General features: G+C 50.7%; 1 protein-coding gene across 2 annotated transcripts; it reads right to left on the bottom strand.

Annotated features, from left to right (window-relative positions):
• Window positions 1-1,882: 1,882 nt before the first annotated feature.
• SLC25A37 (solute carrier family 25 member 37) lies at window positions 1,883-14,181 on the bottom strand. Of its 2 annotated transcripts, XM_080360122.1 has the most exons (4): window positions 13,910-14,181; window positions 6,949-7,177; window positions 5,674-5,730; window positions 1,883-5,141 (listed from the first exon to the last, which is right to left on the bottom strand). In XM_080360122.1, exons 1-4 carry the CDS (start codon window positions 14,120-14,122, stop codon window positions 4,621-4,623), a joined length of 1,020 nt encoding a protein of 339 aa, XP_080216248.1. In that variant the 5' UTR covers window positions 14,123-14,181; the 3' UTR covers window positions 1,883-4,620. The 2 variants fall into 2 exon arrangements, with proteins under 2 accessions (XP_080216248.1, XP_080216249.1); XM_080360123.1 differs by lacking the exon at window positions 13,910-14,181 and having other exon boundaries at window positions 5,674-5,750; window positions 6,949-7,071.
• Window positions 14,182-14,458: the final 277 nt, after the last annotated feature.

The raw sequence follows: 14,458 nt of genomic DNA, 5'->3' as shown, positions 1-14,458 counted from the left end.
CAGAGGTCCATCAGCCTTTCCAGCAATCTCTCCATCCAGGGAAAACCATCCCCTGCTCCAGACCTTTTTCTACTGAGAAAACAGGCTCAGCCCACACACCCCCAGCTCTGCAGCCACTCCACACCTTCCTAACCAACAATATCGCTTTATCTCCCTCAATAACCAGCCACATTTTCCATTATTACTTGCAGCAACGGTAGGACGCAACATAAATTAAGCTTTTAATGCATTCAGGCAACTGTTTGGCAAACCAAAAGCCGAGAAAACATAAGAAAAGCTTAAATTACTCACCAGGTAGATGGAGGGAGAGCAGCCTGAAGCCCTTGGGGATGCTGGGGTTGAAGGGCCACAGCCACATCTCTGCTCAGGTGAGGAAATGTTCTCCCAGGGCACCTTGCAAAGGGCACAGAGGCTTTTTCTGTGTGTTTTTCCTTTTCCTAGGTGGTTTTCCTTTATTTCAGTAGTTAACTCAGAGCTTGAGTGGGTTTAATGGGATAACTCACAGCACCTGGGAGCACACAGCAGCTGGGCACAATAATTCCCTCCTGTGCGGATGCATATTAGGGGCATTTCTCACTTGTTGTGAGAATACTGAGAATAAGATGGAGCTGAACGGTGACTGTGATTAAGAGAAATGTAGGGATGCTCAATAGCCTTCATATAAACCAGTATTTAGTGTTTAAGAGGTGCGCGTGAAGCATGTGACACACCTCACCTTTCAGGACACATTTACTAAACAGGGGAAGGGGGTTAAATATTTACTCCGCAATGAAAGCAAATATAAACCTGTCACAAACATTTTGCTGAGTGTAAATAGGGCTTTATCTTCTGATCTTGTCTCCTCAGCTCATCCACTGGGTGAGATCCCTGCACATTGACGGTCCATTGCACCTTCTGCATTTTTCACTGCCAGTAAAAAAATTACAAAATAATGTAAGGAAAAATGCAGAATAGGTGAGAAAAGGAAAGTCCTTTTTGCTTTGAATCTGCTAGTTTGCCTCCCCATGTTGGTGTTTGCTAATAATTATCATTATTATTCCAGCTGAGGGGCTGCATCCCAACACAAGTTCATCTGTAGGATTTTAGGTGCATCTGCACTGAGAACACACCAAAATCAACCCCTCCAATACCCCCAGATCAGCATCTCTTCCAAACCTGCCATTTCCTCAACAAAACCCATCCTGCTCCATCCACTTGCGGCAATTACACGAGGATGCTCCCCAAATAATCCTTGAGATCCAGCTCTGGCTCTTTAAGGCTGGGGATTTACACCAAGGAGGTTTGGACTCTTTAAATGAGAGACATGGTAAGCTGAGATGTGATCTTAGACCAGCCTGGTTGTCAGGCTAGATTTGGCACAGACTGTGGTTCTGCCAGGTTTTTAGAGGTGAAAAGGAGGAAAAGATGCAAGAACCACATTTCCTAGTGGAAACATTCCAGGGTATTTTTTTTATTGAAGGGAAAGGTAATATCTACAGCAGCTTCATATCTTCTGGTGTCTCCCCCTTCCAATTCTGCAGGAAATATTAGCACAACCTCAAAGGTCTCCCCAGAGCCTTCACTTTCCTTACAGGTGGGAATGGGCTGAACAAGCCCTGCTCCATGGGTTCGCTTTGCAAATCTCAAGTGCGTTGGCAAGCCGAGCACGTTCCAAAACTCTCCAGCGGCTCCTAGAGGAATGCAAACCCGGTATAAAGACATCAACGCCTGCCAGGCTGCAAAACCCCTCCCAGAAGGGTTGTTCTATCTCTAGTGTGATGACGAAGGGATTTTTTCTGCCCACTGAGCCTGCCAAGTGTTGAGGCAGCACTAGAAGGCACCATCCCACCATGTATTGCTGCAGAAAGCCAAACACGAGCCTAAACCAACAACCAACACAAAACCAAATCAGAACACTTTATTTCCTTGAGCTCCAGTGATACAACTGTAGCAGCATTTCACAAACGAACTCCTGCACTGTTAAATACACGTTTAAGGAAACACATTAAATTCCAAGGCAGGCCAAAAAAATAGAATAAAAACTAAGAACTGCGGACAAAATGACTCATCCTCCCCCTTAAATAATATGTGCGTTTGTTGCAGACGAAGCAGCAGTACATGTTTCACATACCAGGTTAAAATACAACTTCAGACCCGCAGCAGAACTTTCAAATGCAAACGTAGAAGAGACCAGGAGCAATAGCTTTGGTGACGGGGCTTTCGCCTGAGGAATCCAGCATTACGTACAGCACGGAACATTTTAAACACATGAGACTTCTGCAGTTATTAGACCAGCTGGGCACGTTCCAGCTGCAGAATGGGAAGGCTGGTTTGGTCAGAGGAACCTGCAAAGAGCTCTGTGAACATCCAAGGGCTCCTCAGCCACCCTCAGCTTGAGGAAGAACAAGTTCCCAAGAAAATTTGGTTGATAATTATGTGCTCAAAACTCAGGACATTTTTCTGGCTAGGGACCAAAAGGGGATGCTGCATCCCCATCCCAGTATGATGCTCAGATGGCCAAACCCATGATCACCAGCTCCGTCCCCTTGGCAAGTCCATCCTTCACATCCCAGCTACTCACAGGTTACTCCAATTAGGAGATTAATTTCTCCCAGAAGTCAGAAATATTAAAGCTAAGCGACCGGAGGAAGAGGATGATGCACTAGGGACCATTTGCCAAGTGCGGCTCCAACCTACCGAAGCCACACTGAAAAGCTGTCGCCTTCCACCTTATGCTACAATTTGCCTCTTTAACATTAAAGTGACCCAAAATTCTCACCTAAGTGTTTATGCCCATCCCTGACGGAAATATTTTGTGCAGTTCTGGTTCCTGTTAGTGATTCTCCAGTTTCTAAAGTCAATAGAAAAAGACATTCAGACAGCTTGAAGCCCAATGGCCAGGGCTCTCTCTAGCCGCACCAACACCAGCGGCCTCAAGCTTACAATTTTCGTACACTTTTAAGACACAGGGTGCATTTGACACAGTGATTAATTCCATTTAAGTGACAAAAAGGCATCGAGAAGCTCCTTTCACCACTCTCAGCGGTACAAGGTTAATTTACACAAGGCACACGCAACACCACCCGGAGAGGTGCTCTTTGATTTATCTTCTCCAAATAACGGAGCAAAAGGATTAGCTCTGCTTAGTGTCATCCTACACAACATGCCTGGCTGAGGGGACACCTCCAGGGACATGTGCCAGCCCAAAAAGCTGCCGGACCCCCCCCCAGACCCCGAGCTGCATCTCCACAAGCTGCTGGCAAGTCTCAGGGATGATGGAGATTGGCCAAGTGGTGTCCTGGAACTTATACTTAGATGTCCAGGTCCCTAAAATCCCCTTGTTGGCTACTGCTCACCCAAGTCACTGGCTAAGGGATGAACCGGGGGGGATGCTAAGGGATGAACCGGGGGGGACGCTAAGGGATGAACTGGGGGGGGATGCTAAGGGATGGTCAGAAGGAGCAGGGCACGCAGCAAAGCTGCAGCCCATCCCAAGCAGGCACAAAGCTCAGCATCCCGCAGCTAAAACCAAACCCACAGCACTAGGAACCTCTCTAGGCTGTTTGTTTCTCCCCCTCCCATAGACGAGCAGCAGCTTATTAGCAAACAAGGGCTGGGAGGTGGCTTTGGTTCTGCAGGTGGGACTTGCCCACGGCCGGTTTGGTGCTGCCAGGACATGACCCAGGGGCCCAATTGTGAACAGAAGCTCTGGTGCACCCCAGGCTTCAACCCCACCAGCCAGCGAGATGCGCATGGTTGCTCCCATAAGCAGGATCAGGGCCTTAGTGAAAAAGAAGTACAAATAAATTAAGGGAGGATGAAGGCTGTTCAGCTATCACACGCCATTAAAAGTGTACCTTTAAAACAAAAAAGTTTGCAAAAAAATATTCTTCTTTAAAATCTATATTTTTTTTTTTTAAGAGTCTCCTTGTAAAAAATAAAATGGAGTTGATAGTTTCCTCCTCTCCCCCACAGAGCGACCGGGTATTTTGGGGTGTCCCCATTCCTTCCCCCATCCCAGCAAGTCTCAAGGGGCTACCAAGAACATTGACACCCACAAGAGGATCCAGGCCACTGTCTGGGGGCTATATGCTGTATAATTAAAGCCAATCTGGCTATAAAAATAAATGCTTTTCTGTCTTCCTTACACAGGATGGAAGAATTAAGCCCTTTTTAAACAGCTTAGCATTTAGCTGTTATAGTATTTAAAAAACAACCCAAACGCCTACATAGAAAAATAAAGGATAAACATTATCCATCTGTTTTATATTTATATAAAAAGTAAGTTCTGTGACAAGATATTTTGCATCTTTGCTGTAAAAAAAACCAAAATCCCAGCCTAGGCTGTATAACCTAAGCCTTCTGTTGAGGAGTAAGCTACATCTTCAAACTTCGAGAAAAATATCAGTTAGCAATTTCACTTCTCCAAAATAAAGTTATTAAATAGATATATTATTATAAGTCTTTATAAACTATGTCATTGTTTAAGCGAGGAGGGGGAAGGGGTGACTGAGGACCACTTTAATCTTCCCTGGGGAGGGAAAAGTGGCTGTCAGCTGTGAAACCCCAGCAAGCTGGTGTGTCCCTTGGCAGAGCCCCAGAGGGGACACAGGGGCTCCAAGCCACCCTCACCAAGTCCCTTCACAAGGATGTTCTTTTCTCCAGCTTGTGCTTTGTGAGAAAGTACTTGAAGAACTCATACACGGACCAGGCGATGGCTGTTGAAGGCATCTGGTAGATGACACGTGCCTGGACCCCCCTGAAATACCCCGAGATGCCCCCCAGCTGATAGACAGTCTTGAAGGCGTTGACCATGCCCGAGAGGTGCCCGCTGATGTTCACCGAGCTCAGCGCCGTGTTCTCCTGGGTGTTGAGCAGGGTCTTGCAGACGTCCAAGGGGGTGGTGGCGGCGGCGGCCACGGCCCCCGCGATGGCACCGGAGACGATGTGGGACCGAGGGTTGTAGTCCCGGTGGGGGTTGATCTGCTCCTGCATGAACTCGTAGGTGATGAAGTGAATGGCCTGGAAGGGGACGTTCATGGTGAGCTGGGTGGTGTAGCTGCGGTAGAAGGCACCGAATCCCTCCGTCCTCTGCACTGTCCTGATGCAGGACAGGACGGACTTGTAGGGCGAGTTGAACATCTGCATCCGCTGCTTCACCACTGGCCGCGGGACAGACGGCACCGGGCAGGACAGACACGGGGACATAACGACTCATGAGCCACGGCACAACTTCCCTGGTCATTGCAACACCCAGCGCGCCAAGTTCCAACCATCCAAAGCCAACCTCCCCTTCCAACCCTAATCTGAATGAGGCAGCCATGAGCTTCCTATCGACAGGATTTCACCATTTTACACCCTCAGCCTGCCCATTGCCCCCAAAAACCTCAATGCAACAAGTAAGAGAAGCAGGTGAGAGCTGGTCCAACCACACTCTGCTTCCACAGACTAATGCACTCCTCTCCTCAAGCCTAATTAGGCACCTTTAATTCCAGAAAGGCATTAAGACAGCCTGATAAGGACTTTTGGATGCATCTGTAAGGATGCAGAGCTTGTGTGGAAAAATTGGTATACCAAGAAGACAAGGGCAGAAATGCGATTAAATAACTGTATGGGAAGTGTGACAGACCCCAATGACATGGAACAACTCCCACTGACTTACGCAAAACGTCAATTAATTTATTTAGTCATTACCTTCAGCAGGATTCATCACCGCGTCGTGGAGCAGCGTGGCCACGCTCCCAGCTATACCTGCAAGAAACAAAAGCATCCTTCAAAAAAATAACATGCAGAAGCCATAGTCTTGCGTGGGCATCAATATCTACGGAGGCAGCAGCCGATGGCACCGGACCCAATGTACCCCCAGCATCCCGGTACTGCCAGCTCCACAACAAACCCACGGGAGCATCCAGCAACAACAGGAGACATAAAACCACCCAGAGCAGCTCAACAGAAACCAGGATCCACTCCACAGGATCCCACCTTTGCTACTCCCTATAGCGACTCACAAGGCTTTGCCTACACAAGACATCACTGGCTTCGCTCAACCTGCGCCGGACTGAGAGGTGAGCAATGTTTAGAACCGGCTCAGCGCATCCGTAATTAGGCATTTTCATCCATTTGAACGCTAATTGCGTGGACTCTGCAAGCATCCAGCCAGCCGTTAATGATTCTGCAGTTGGCTCTAGGATGGGCCCCTCCAGCCACACCTTGTCCTTTGATGTAGGTTTCCATGTCAAATTTTCTCTTGCCCAAATGACTTTCGGTCATTTCTCATTAACACAGCGCTCCGGTTTTCCTGCTGGGACTGAAAGCCTGTAGCTACTTGAAAGGCAAACACACCTTACTAGCAAAAAGCAGCAAGTCAAAAGGATATTATATACCCTCAAATGAGTTGGTGGAGCTAAACCAAGTGACTGCCACGGCAGATTCCATCGCGTCAAACACCAGGCAGAAGCGTCTTCTGCACAAACCCTTTTGTAACACCCCGGCTCAGTTTGAGGGTTTCTGCTGTTACAGCAGAATTGCTGGATCTAAAAGCAAAAGCCTTCCTGCTGGAAGCAAAATCTTTCCAAAAACATGCGAGGACATAAGGATGCAACGCACTTCACCATGCTGGAGATGCATGGAACAACCTGCCCTGCAAACCTCAAGGGGTTTAGATGATGCCTTCAACCTAACACCAGAAGCTGCGACTGCATCTGAACACCTCTTTACATCGCACTGATCTTGTGTTAGATTCATTTGATATTATAGTGCAGAAGTAAAGGTTAGACTTTGCTTTGGAGGGCGCACAAAGCGGGTGCTGAGACCTGCAAAACCCTGGGGCTACGTTTGCATCTTGCATCCCTCCCATACAGGTATTTACAGGCTGAGCACAGCAAAAGATGCCAGGCTAAGGGTGTGAAGCAAGCAAGGGACAGGCTGTTAATTGCAAGCTATTTTTGTCAATAAAACCCCAAAAAATACCATTGGCCAAGTGGCTGTTTCCTCCATGCTGGATAGAATCGCTTAGAGACTTTTTCATTTTTTCATAGCAGGCAAAGTACATTGCGTGGGCAGGGCCAGCCCCCAGCATGGTGACATTAATCCCACGTAAAGGCCTCCAGAAACCCTCTGTAAGGACAATCTTCTTCAGAGCTTCGTACACGCTCCTGTACTGGGCTTTGGGGTCCGGCTGCAAGCTCTGCATCCGTGTCTGCAACAAAGCACACGAAGGGAGAAGCCTCAGTTACCCGTCTTTAATGCAACAAGCACAAGCCACAGAGAGTTAAAGAGACTTCCAAGATCATTAGAGGGGTCAATAATTTGCTCCCATGCCGGGGCCACGGCACTATTTATCCACGCTTTGCCTGCCAGACCAGCTAAATTAACTCTACGCTCCCATTGCGACACCAAAATGTTATGAGGCTGCTCAGACAAGCGCTCAGGGGGAAGTGTAACCTCTGCTCTTGTTTGTGCAGGGAAAGTACAAGGAATTAAGGTAACGCCGTTGTTCAAAAGACTCCGGTGAAGAAATACAGTTAGGTCTGTAATTGCCTCTTGCTTACAACACTGTGTCTGCCCCGGCTTGTTTCTATTGCAGTTGCTCAGCTGCTTTTGACACTTGGTGCTCAGAGTCAGGCTGCTCGGTTGGGAAACAAGTTTCCTAGAAGGGCAAGGTAGGAAAAACAGGGTACCAGTAACCCCCCTGTAAAAGGTGAGACAGGTAAAGGCCACCCCGTTCTGCACAGTGACCCAAAGAACTGTAGAATCACAGAATGGGTTGGGCTGCCCTTCACCCCCATCCTTCTTCACCCCATCTTCCCTTCCACCAGGTTCCTGAGCTATAATAAGTGGTTTCATCCACAGCTTCGTTCAATAGTCCTCAACGGGCTTCCCTTCCACGGATTTTTGAAGGTTGCGAAGCTTCTGGCATCCAAAGCGTCCTATTTATTAAACTCATTGTCATCCCTTAATTATGCACCGTGGGAAAAGTTACTTCTTTTAGCCTGTTTCAGGCTCAAAGCCCTTGCAATGATGACGCCACCTTTACAACCATCCCAGCGAGTAAACCTGGAGCATCGAGATGCTCCTGCTGAGCAGCCCCCAAGTCTGGTACAGCCCATCACAACAAAAATGGCCTGAAGAGATACAGCCTTTGGAGGTGGTTTCACACCTCGAAACACGAACACACAAAGCTCCTGGCAAAGGGCATAACCACAGGAGACGAGCGCTAAGCGACATGTAACAGGCTCCATCAAATTAATGCTCTTTTATTGAGAACTGCAATGAAGAGGTTTTGACCCCATGAGCTGGGACACCCTATGTGCAGAATAAGTCTCCCCCAAACATTTGGCAAAGCAACACGAGCAGCTCCATCCTCAGCAGAGATTCAACAGCCAGGACTGTCCGTGTCACCTCCGTGCTCCCTCATGGGGACACATCCCTTCAAGCTTATTAATTCACTTCAGTAATTAACCAGAAGGCAATACTACAGATAAGCTTTCAGGCATGATTAAGTCAATAAAAGTGCTGCAGGTTTGGACCTTTTGTTTCCCCAGATCACTCTAGTTAGTGGAAACCGAATGGCACTTTCACATGCACTTTCTGAGACCAAGGAAGAGATTAGAGCTGAATTCAGGACTTTAACCCAGTATAATAAAACCGAGCTACAAAAGCAGTAATGCAATATGCGTGGCTAAGCCAAACAAATCATTGCATTTGTAGTAAATATTCTAGAAAAGTCGCATAGGAATTCCATGTGCCAAGTGGCTTAGTTCAGCAGCTTGCTAAATTTCAGACTTGAGCATCAGGTGGTGATCATGACAAGCCATCACCTACAACAAGGAATTTGGCAGCCTCAAGCAAAGCTTCCCATTTCAGAGCACTAAATGCTTGGTAACCTACAGACAGCGCTGGAAATAAACCCAAAGGCTCAGAAAAATCCTCCCGTAAAGGCAGCAACACCCCTGAATTATCTTGCTGTTTTAAACCGGGTTTTAAGCCCAGCTTGCAGCCTCGCTGGGCAGGTTTAAGGGTCTTGCAGCCTTCCCGTGCCGCGGATGCTCATGCAGAGGGGCTGGATTTCCCGATGCCCCCGAGAATCTCCCGGCAGCCGTTTCGCCGCCAGCGTGACTCAGCATAGCCCCGCACCGGCCGGGCTTTGTGTGCCATAGGGTTTTGTTGGTTGTGTTTTGCTCTGCTAGTTTTAACTTGACGGCAGCCTCCAGGAGATCTCCATCTGGCCCCGGTCTATTGCTGGGATGCCTTCGAAGCCGGTATAATTTTAAGCACACAGCAGCATCACTTCGTCAGGAAGGTAATGAGGGGGTAAGTGCTCCTGCGGAGCAATAAATTACCAGCTTGGCATGTGCGGAAACAAAGCACATGGTGCTGTGTTGTCAGGAGCTGACCCTGAGTATCTCCACCCTTACTGTGAATCAGCGGCTTTCACATGAGTGGATGAATAACAAAAATACAGCATTTTTATTTTTCTGTTGGTCATCCAAGCCATTCTAAAGCTCTCACCGTGCCCCAAAATGGGTAGTAAGCATCTGTTGTACCCACCCCTCCCAATGAACATCCACAGTACGGGAAGGTGCAGAGACCTGGGGAGGTGTTTAAACTCTTAAACCTGCTCAGCGAGGCTGCAGGCTGGACTTAAAACCCGTTTTAAAACTGCAAGATAATTCAGGGACGTTGCTGCCTTTACAGGAGGGTTTTTCTGAGCCCTTGGGTTTATTCCCAGCGCCGTTCATAGGTTACCACCATGCAGTTTGCATCACCACCACCGCAGCCTGGCCCACAGGCTTCCCCCTCTTATTAAAGTTGTGGACACAAACAGCCCAAGGAGTGAGCAAAACCGGGATCTCCTGCAATGCAAGGGATTCAGCAAACAGGTTCAGCTCTGGGTTTTGTCCAGGATGGGTTTATCATGGTGTGAACAGGGCTGGTCTGTGAGCTCTGCAGCCCGCTCACCTATCTGGAGTGTGCAGCTCCCCCACCTCTTGTTAATCAGCCAAAAAATACCTCTCCACCTACTTAGATTAATCCTCATTGCATAAGGCAGCGACAACCACAAGCATCCCGGTAGTCCTGGTTTCAACTTGGGCATAACAGGCACCACCAAAAGCCTCAAGTTCAAGTTCCTCGGGTTACCTGCTGTTTGTGGACCAGCACCGTCTTCATGGCTGTTGTTTGGGGGAGAACACCCAGCTTTCCAGCTGCCAGAGCAGCTTTCTATCCAGAAAGGCTCTCCTAACAACGGTCAGGTCTCTAATTCTGCATATTCTCGCCAAGGGTCACCGATTTGACATGCCGCTGTACAAACAAGCTCGGATATAATTTGCCTTTGTGTTTTGTTGGTATTTTTCCCCCTCTGAACACTGCATGCGTTCCCAAAGTTCAGCCTGCACGTTCATGTGACAGACAACCAGCCCGGTCTCCCCGCAGCTGACAAAAGGCAGGGAGAACACAATATGCTTTTGCCAGGAAATAAGCAGCATTTCTACAGTGAATGGGGCAGATCTGGAGAAGGCTTCGCTATTGCATTTTTCTTTTGCCAGGCTGTTTTGCAGCTCCCCAGCCAAGCAATGCACTTGGTGTGGCACCCACTTGTGTGTGCAGAAGCCCATGGGAGGGGATTGTGGGGCCAGATGGGTTGACCGTGACCTTCCAGCACCCCGACACTATCAGCTGGAACAGGAGCAGCTGCTCCCCTGGACATGCATCAAGATGGGTGGATGCAGAACCTCCCACCACCAAACCCGAGCCAAGGCGAGCGGCCCTAACCCCAAAGTCTAAATAAACCGAAGCTGGAGCCACCAAAACACCCGCTCCATCCCACCCAACAAGCCCCATCGGTCTTCTCCTTTCTTTTCCGCTTCCCTCTCTGGCATCACAAATGTAGGCAAGATGTTCCTCCTGCCCTTCGCCCCATCCCAGCACAGGACCTCTCACACCAGTTAGGAATGATGCATGGTGTCCACAAAGTCGACTTGAGCCAGCTTAGTTAGGAGCAGCTCAGGTTTTATGAAGAAGTGCTGGAGGAACAAGGACTTTCGGTCATTTATGCAACCGCCATCCTCTGTAAAGAAAGGAAGTCCAAGCCCAGCACATCTCCAGTCTCCAGATGAGGACAAGAGCCTTTTTTCACATCCTCAAGGCAGCTACTTCACCTGCTTCGGGAAAACAGCTCCAATAGCCTTGCAGAAAAGCCACCAAATGGCTCAAACAAGAGGAGGCTCCAGGGGAGTCCTCCAGAAACTCCCCAACAAGTCCTTGAGATGCTGATCTCTCCGGTTAATGTGGAGACTGACCAGGCTTGCCAGGACAGCTGTGTTTGCAGCAGCTACAGAACAAAACAAGCCTCAGCGCATGAGAAACACCTCGGTTAAAAACATCTACACTTCAAAACAGTGTTTTCTGACAAGCACAGCGCTAAGTGGGAAAGAAAGAAGCCAAGGCGTAGCTAAGGGTGAAGCTGCAAGGGGGTCTCCAGCTTTACAAGGAAAATGATGGGAAGGAAAAGGCACCAAGCAAACCTGAAATAATCGCAAGCCTCCAGATGCAGCTCTAGCTGGTAAAACACAGCCTGTTATGCGTTTCCCTTCTAAAAAAATAGCAATACTGCTGCAGAATACACATACAACCAGCAACGCTTTGTTACAGCAGAACCATAGCGTGCGTGGGCACAGACATCATGGATTTACATCCTCTCTCATCACACCCCAGCACGTGTTGCCCAACAAACACCAAAGGCATCTCTGTGCACTTTCTACGCTGTGTCACGGGTGTATCTATGAACTCCACGGAGGTCCATAGGGCTCAATCTTCAGCGCTTGCCCCGACTCGGTGCAGGACACCAGCATCACAGCCTGCCCTACCCTGACCCCGGCCAGCTCAGCAATTGTGCAAGTGTCTGGAGCAAACAATCCCCCAAATTCGCGTATTTTCGGTTTCTCTTTGAGAGGAAATGACTTGCTGGAACCAAAACATTTCCTCTACGGCACGATGTAGCCAGGTGCCCAAAATGCCTCTTTCTGCAGCATCCACAACCCCATAAACCTCCTCCATGAGCTCTGCACGGCCATGACCAATCCCAGGAATTATTACCCAAAAAGTCAGGCTAAGGAAGGAGTTTTGCTGTTTTTCTGTGAGAGGAGAGCAGCACATTTCCTATTGAAGCTCAAGCAGTGTTTAGTTACTCCCATTACCAAAAAAAAGCGCCTTTTTGGGGTCAGTTCTCACCTTTTGCTGCAGCAGACAGAGCAGCAGCAGCACCCAAAACCTGCAACTTTCAATGTTCCCCCTCCTCTTGACACATGAGGTGACTTTGGCTATTGCTCCGCAGGAGCTTTTGCACAGCCTGAGTGTTTTAGGTGCTTCCCAGCACTTCTAGGCAGTTTGCTGAGCAGGATTATTCCCAGCATAAGGTATTGTCCTGCTGGCCCTGAAGCAACCACAGAACTCACTGCCCAGTGCAATGAGCACTTTTACCTTCCCAAAAAGCACCTCCCACTACGGGAAACCAGGCACAACTTTCATTTTCTCCCTCTCTCCCTTTTCCCCTCAGAGGAAATGCCCTCTTAAACAAAACCAACACAACACGCCATAAAGTCCGGAGTGATGACACACTGCTCCGACCGTGACTTGGCAGAAAACACTGTGCTTGGTTGCGAAAGGAGCCGGTGCGGAGACACTCGGGGTGGGCACGGACCCTGCTATGTGGTCCAGCAGGCATAGACCCAGAGGGAAAACACAGGAATAAAGCAGCGAGTATTTCCCTTGAGCGCTTATCGCAGCAAACTGGCAAGACCTGCAGTGCCTCAAAGCGAAGGCATTTCCTCTCCTCTCCTCCTCCCCTTTCAGGGCACCCTGCATTGAAAAGAGGAGAAATTAGAGCATCTGCCTGCAGCTTTTCCTGAGCTGAGCGTGGAGGATCTGTCAGGGCCACTAATACAATATTGAGAGCGTTTGGCTTCTCCCAACCTTATTTTCAATTTTTTAAGCCCCCAGAGCAGCACACTGGTAGGACAGAGGGAGGAAATACCCTTTGCGATGCTTCCTACCGCATCGGCAACACCATGAAGTCTTCCCTCGTGTGCACTCGACAGCACCAAGGCAAAACTCATTAGTCCCGGCATCAAAACCCACCAACCCCTCCATGTATCTGCAGCCACGCGATCCCCTTTATAACCCTGGTAAAGTCACCTTCCCATGTGGCTGGGGTGACACGTGAGGTTGGGTTCACACTACTCGCAGCCATCCTGGTGTGCGGACAGACAGAACGACCGCTCTGTCCCACCGGCCTTCCCCTCCCGGGCTGGGATTCCAACTCTACAGAAGGGAAGAGCTGCCTGGGGGGCTCCAGCCCCACGCTGGAGGACACTGGTGGCATCATGGGGAGCAGGGTGAGGACTTTGCTTGCTGCAGGGCCCAGCGCACACCTTTGCACCGCGGGTTGCGCAAAGCTCGCCGGGGACGAGGACACCGGGACGGCACCCGAGGGGCTGCAGGGACGGGTCCAGGGTGGGCGCACAGCTCCAGCATCTTGGGGTGACACCTCAGGCACCCTGCACACCCCCAGCACCTCTCGCACACTCCTGGCACAACTCTGCTCCCCCCAAGCAACATACAACCCCCCCGGAGCCCCGGGTAACACTTACACACTTTCCCACTGCGCACCCCCAGCACCCGCAAGGGCTCTCCCGCTTGTGCAGGCACGAACCCCGCTACCCCGGGCATGCACCCCCGGTACTACCGTACACACACCCCCGTGCGCCCCCGGTACTACCGTGCATGCACCCCCACAGACGCCCGGTACCCCGTTGCACGCCCTCCGTGCACACACCCCCGGTACGCTGTTGCACGCCCCCCGCTCACGCCTCCCCCGAGCCCGGCAGCCGGCGGAGCAGATCCCGGAGATCCCACCTCCCCATCCACGCACCTTGACCGAATCCACCGGGTACATGACCGTGTGCTCCATGATACCCGCCACCGCCCCGGCCATCATGTGGGTGCCCAGCGAGGCGCCACTGGGCAGGCTCTCGTACTCCTCCGTACCCTCCATAGGCGGCGCGGGGGCGGCGGCAGCGGAGTGTGGGGGGCCGGGCCCCGGGGGCGCCGCCGCGCTGCCCCCCACTCCGCAGCTCAGCTCCATCCGCCCGGTACCGGTGTCGGGGGGTCCCGGGGTGGGTACCGGGGGGGTCCTGCACGGGGCTCCCGCGCCGCCCCGGCCCCGCTTTAAAGCCGCGCCCGCGCCCTGCCCCGCCCCGCTGGGCGCCAGCCAATCGCGACGCGCCGCCCCTACGGCCCGCCTCCCGGGAGGGAGATTGGCGGAGACGTCGGCGAATGGCAGCGTGGAGGCGGCGGGGTGGAGGAGTATGATTGGCTCTGGCGGCGGGGGGCGGGGCCGCGTGGCTCGTCCCGCCGCCGTACGAGCGCGCCCTTTACACAAGCGCGGTGCCCCTTGCACAAGCGCTGTATCCTTTGCACA

Source organism: Nesoenas mayeri, assembly GCF_963082525.1.
Source record: "Nesoenas mayeri genome assembly, chromosome: 27".
NCBI classification, from domain to species: Eukaryota; Metazoa; Chordata; class Aves; order Columbiformes; family Columbidae; genus Nesoenas; species Nesoenas mayeri.
This window is presented reverse-complemented; position numbering and strand designations above follow the sequence as displayed.

Excerpts from the sequence above, each read along its gene's own strand:
- SLC25A37 (XM_080360122.1), bottom strand. The coding sequence starts at position 14,122 with ATGGAGCTGAGCTGCGGAGTGGGGGGCAGCGCGGCGGCGCCCCCGGGG. Across the intron at positions 7,178-13,909 it reads ACCCGGTGGATTCGGTCAAG|ACACGGATGCAGAGCTTGCA; the intron begins GTGCGTGGATGG and ends GCTTTGTTGCAG. Across the intron at positions 5,142-5,673 it reads GGTGATGAATCCTGCTGAAG|TGGTGAAGCAGCGGATGCAG; the intron begins GTAATGACTAAA and ends TCCCGCGGCCAG.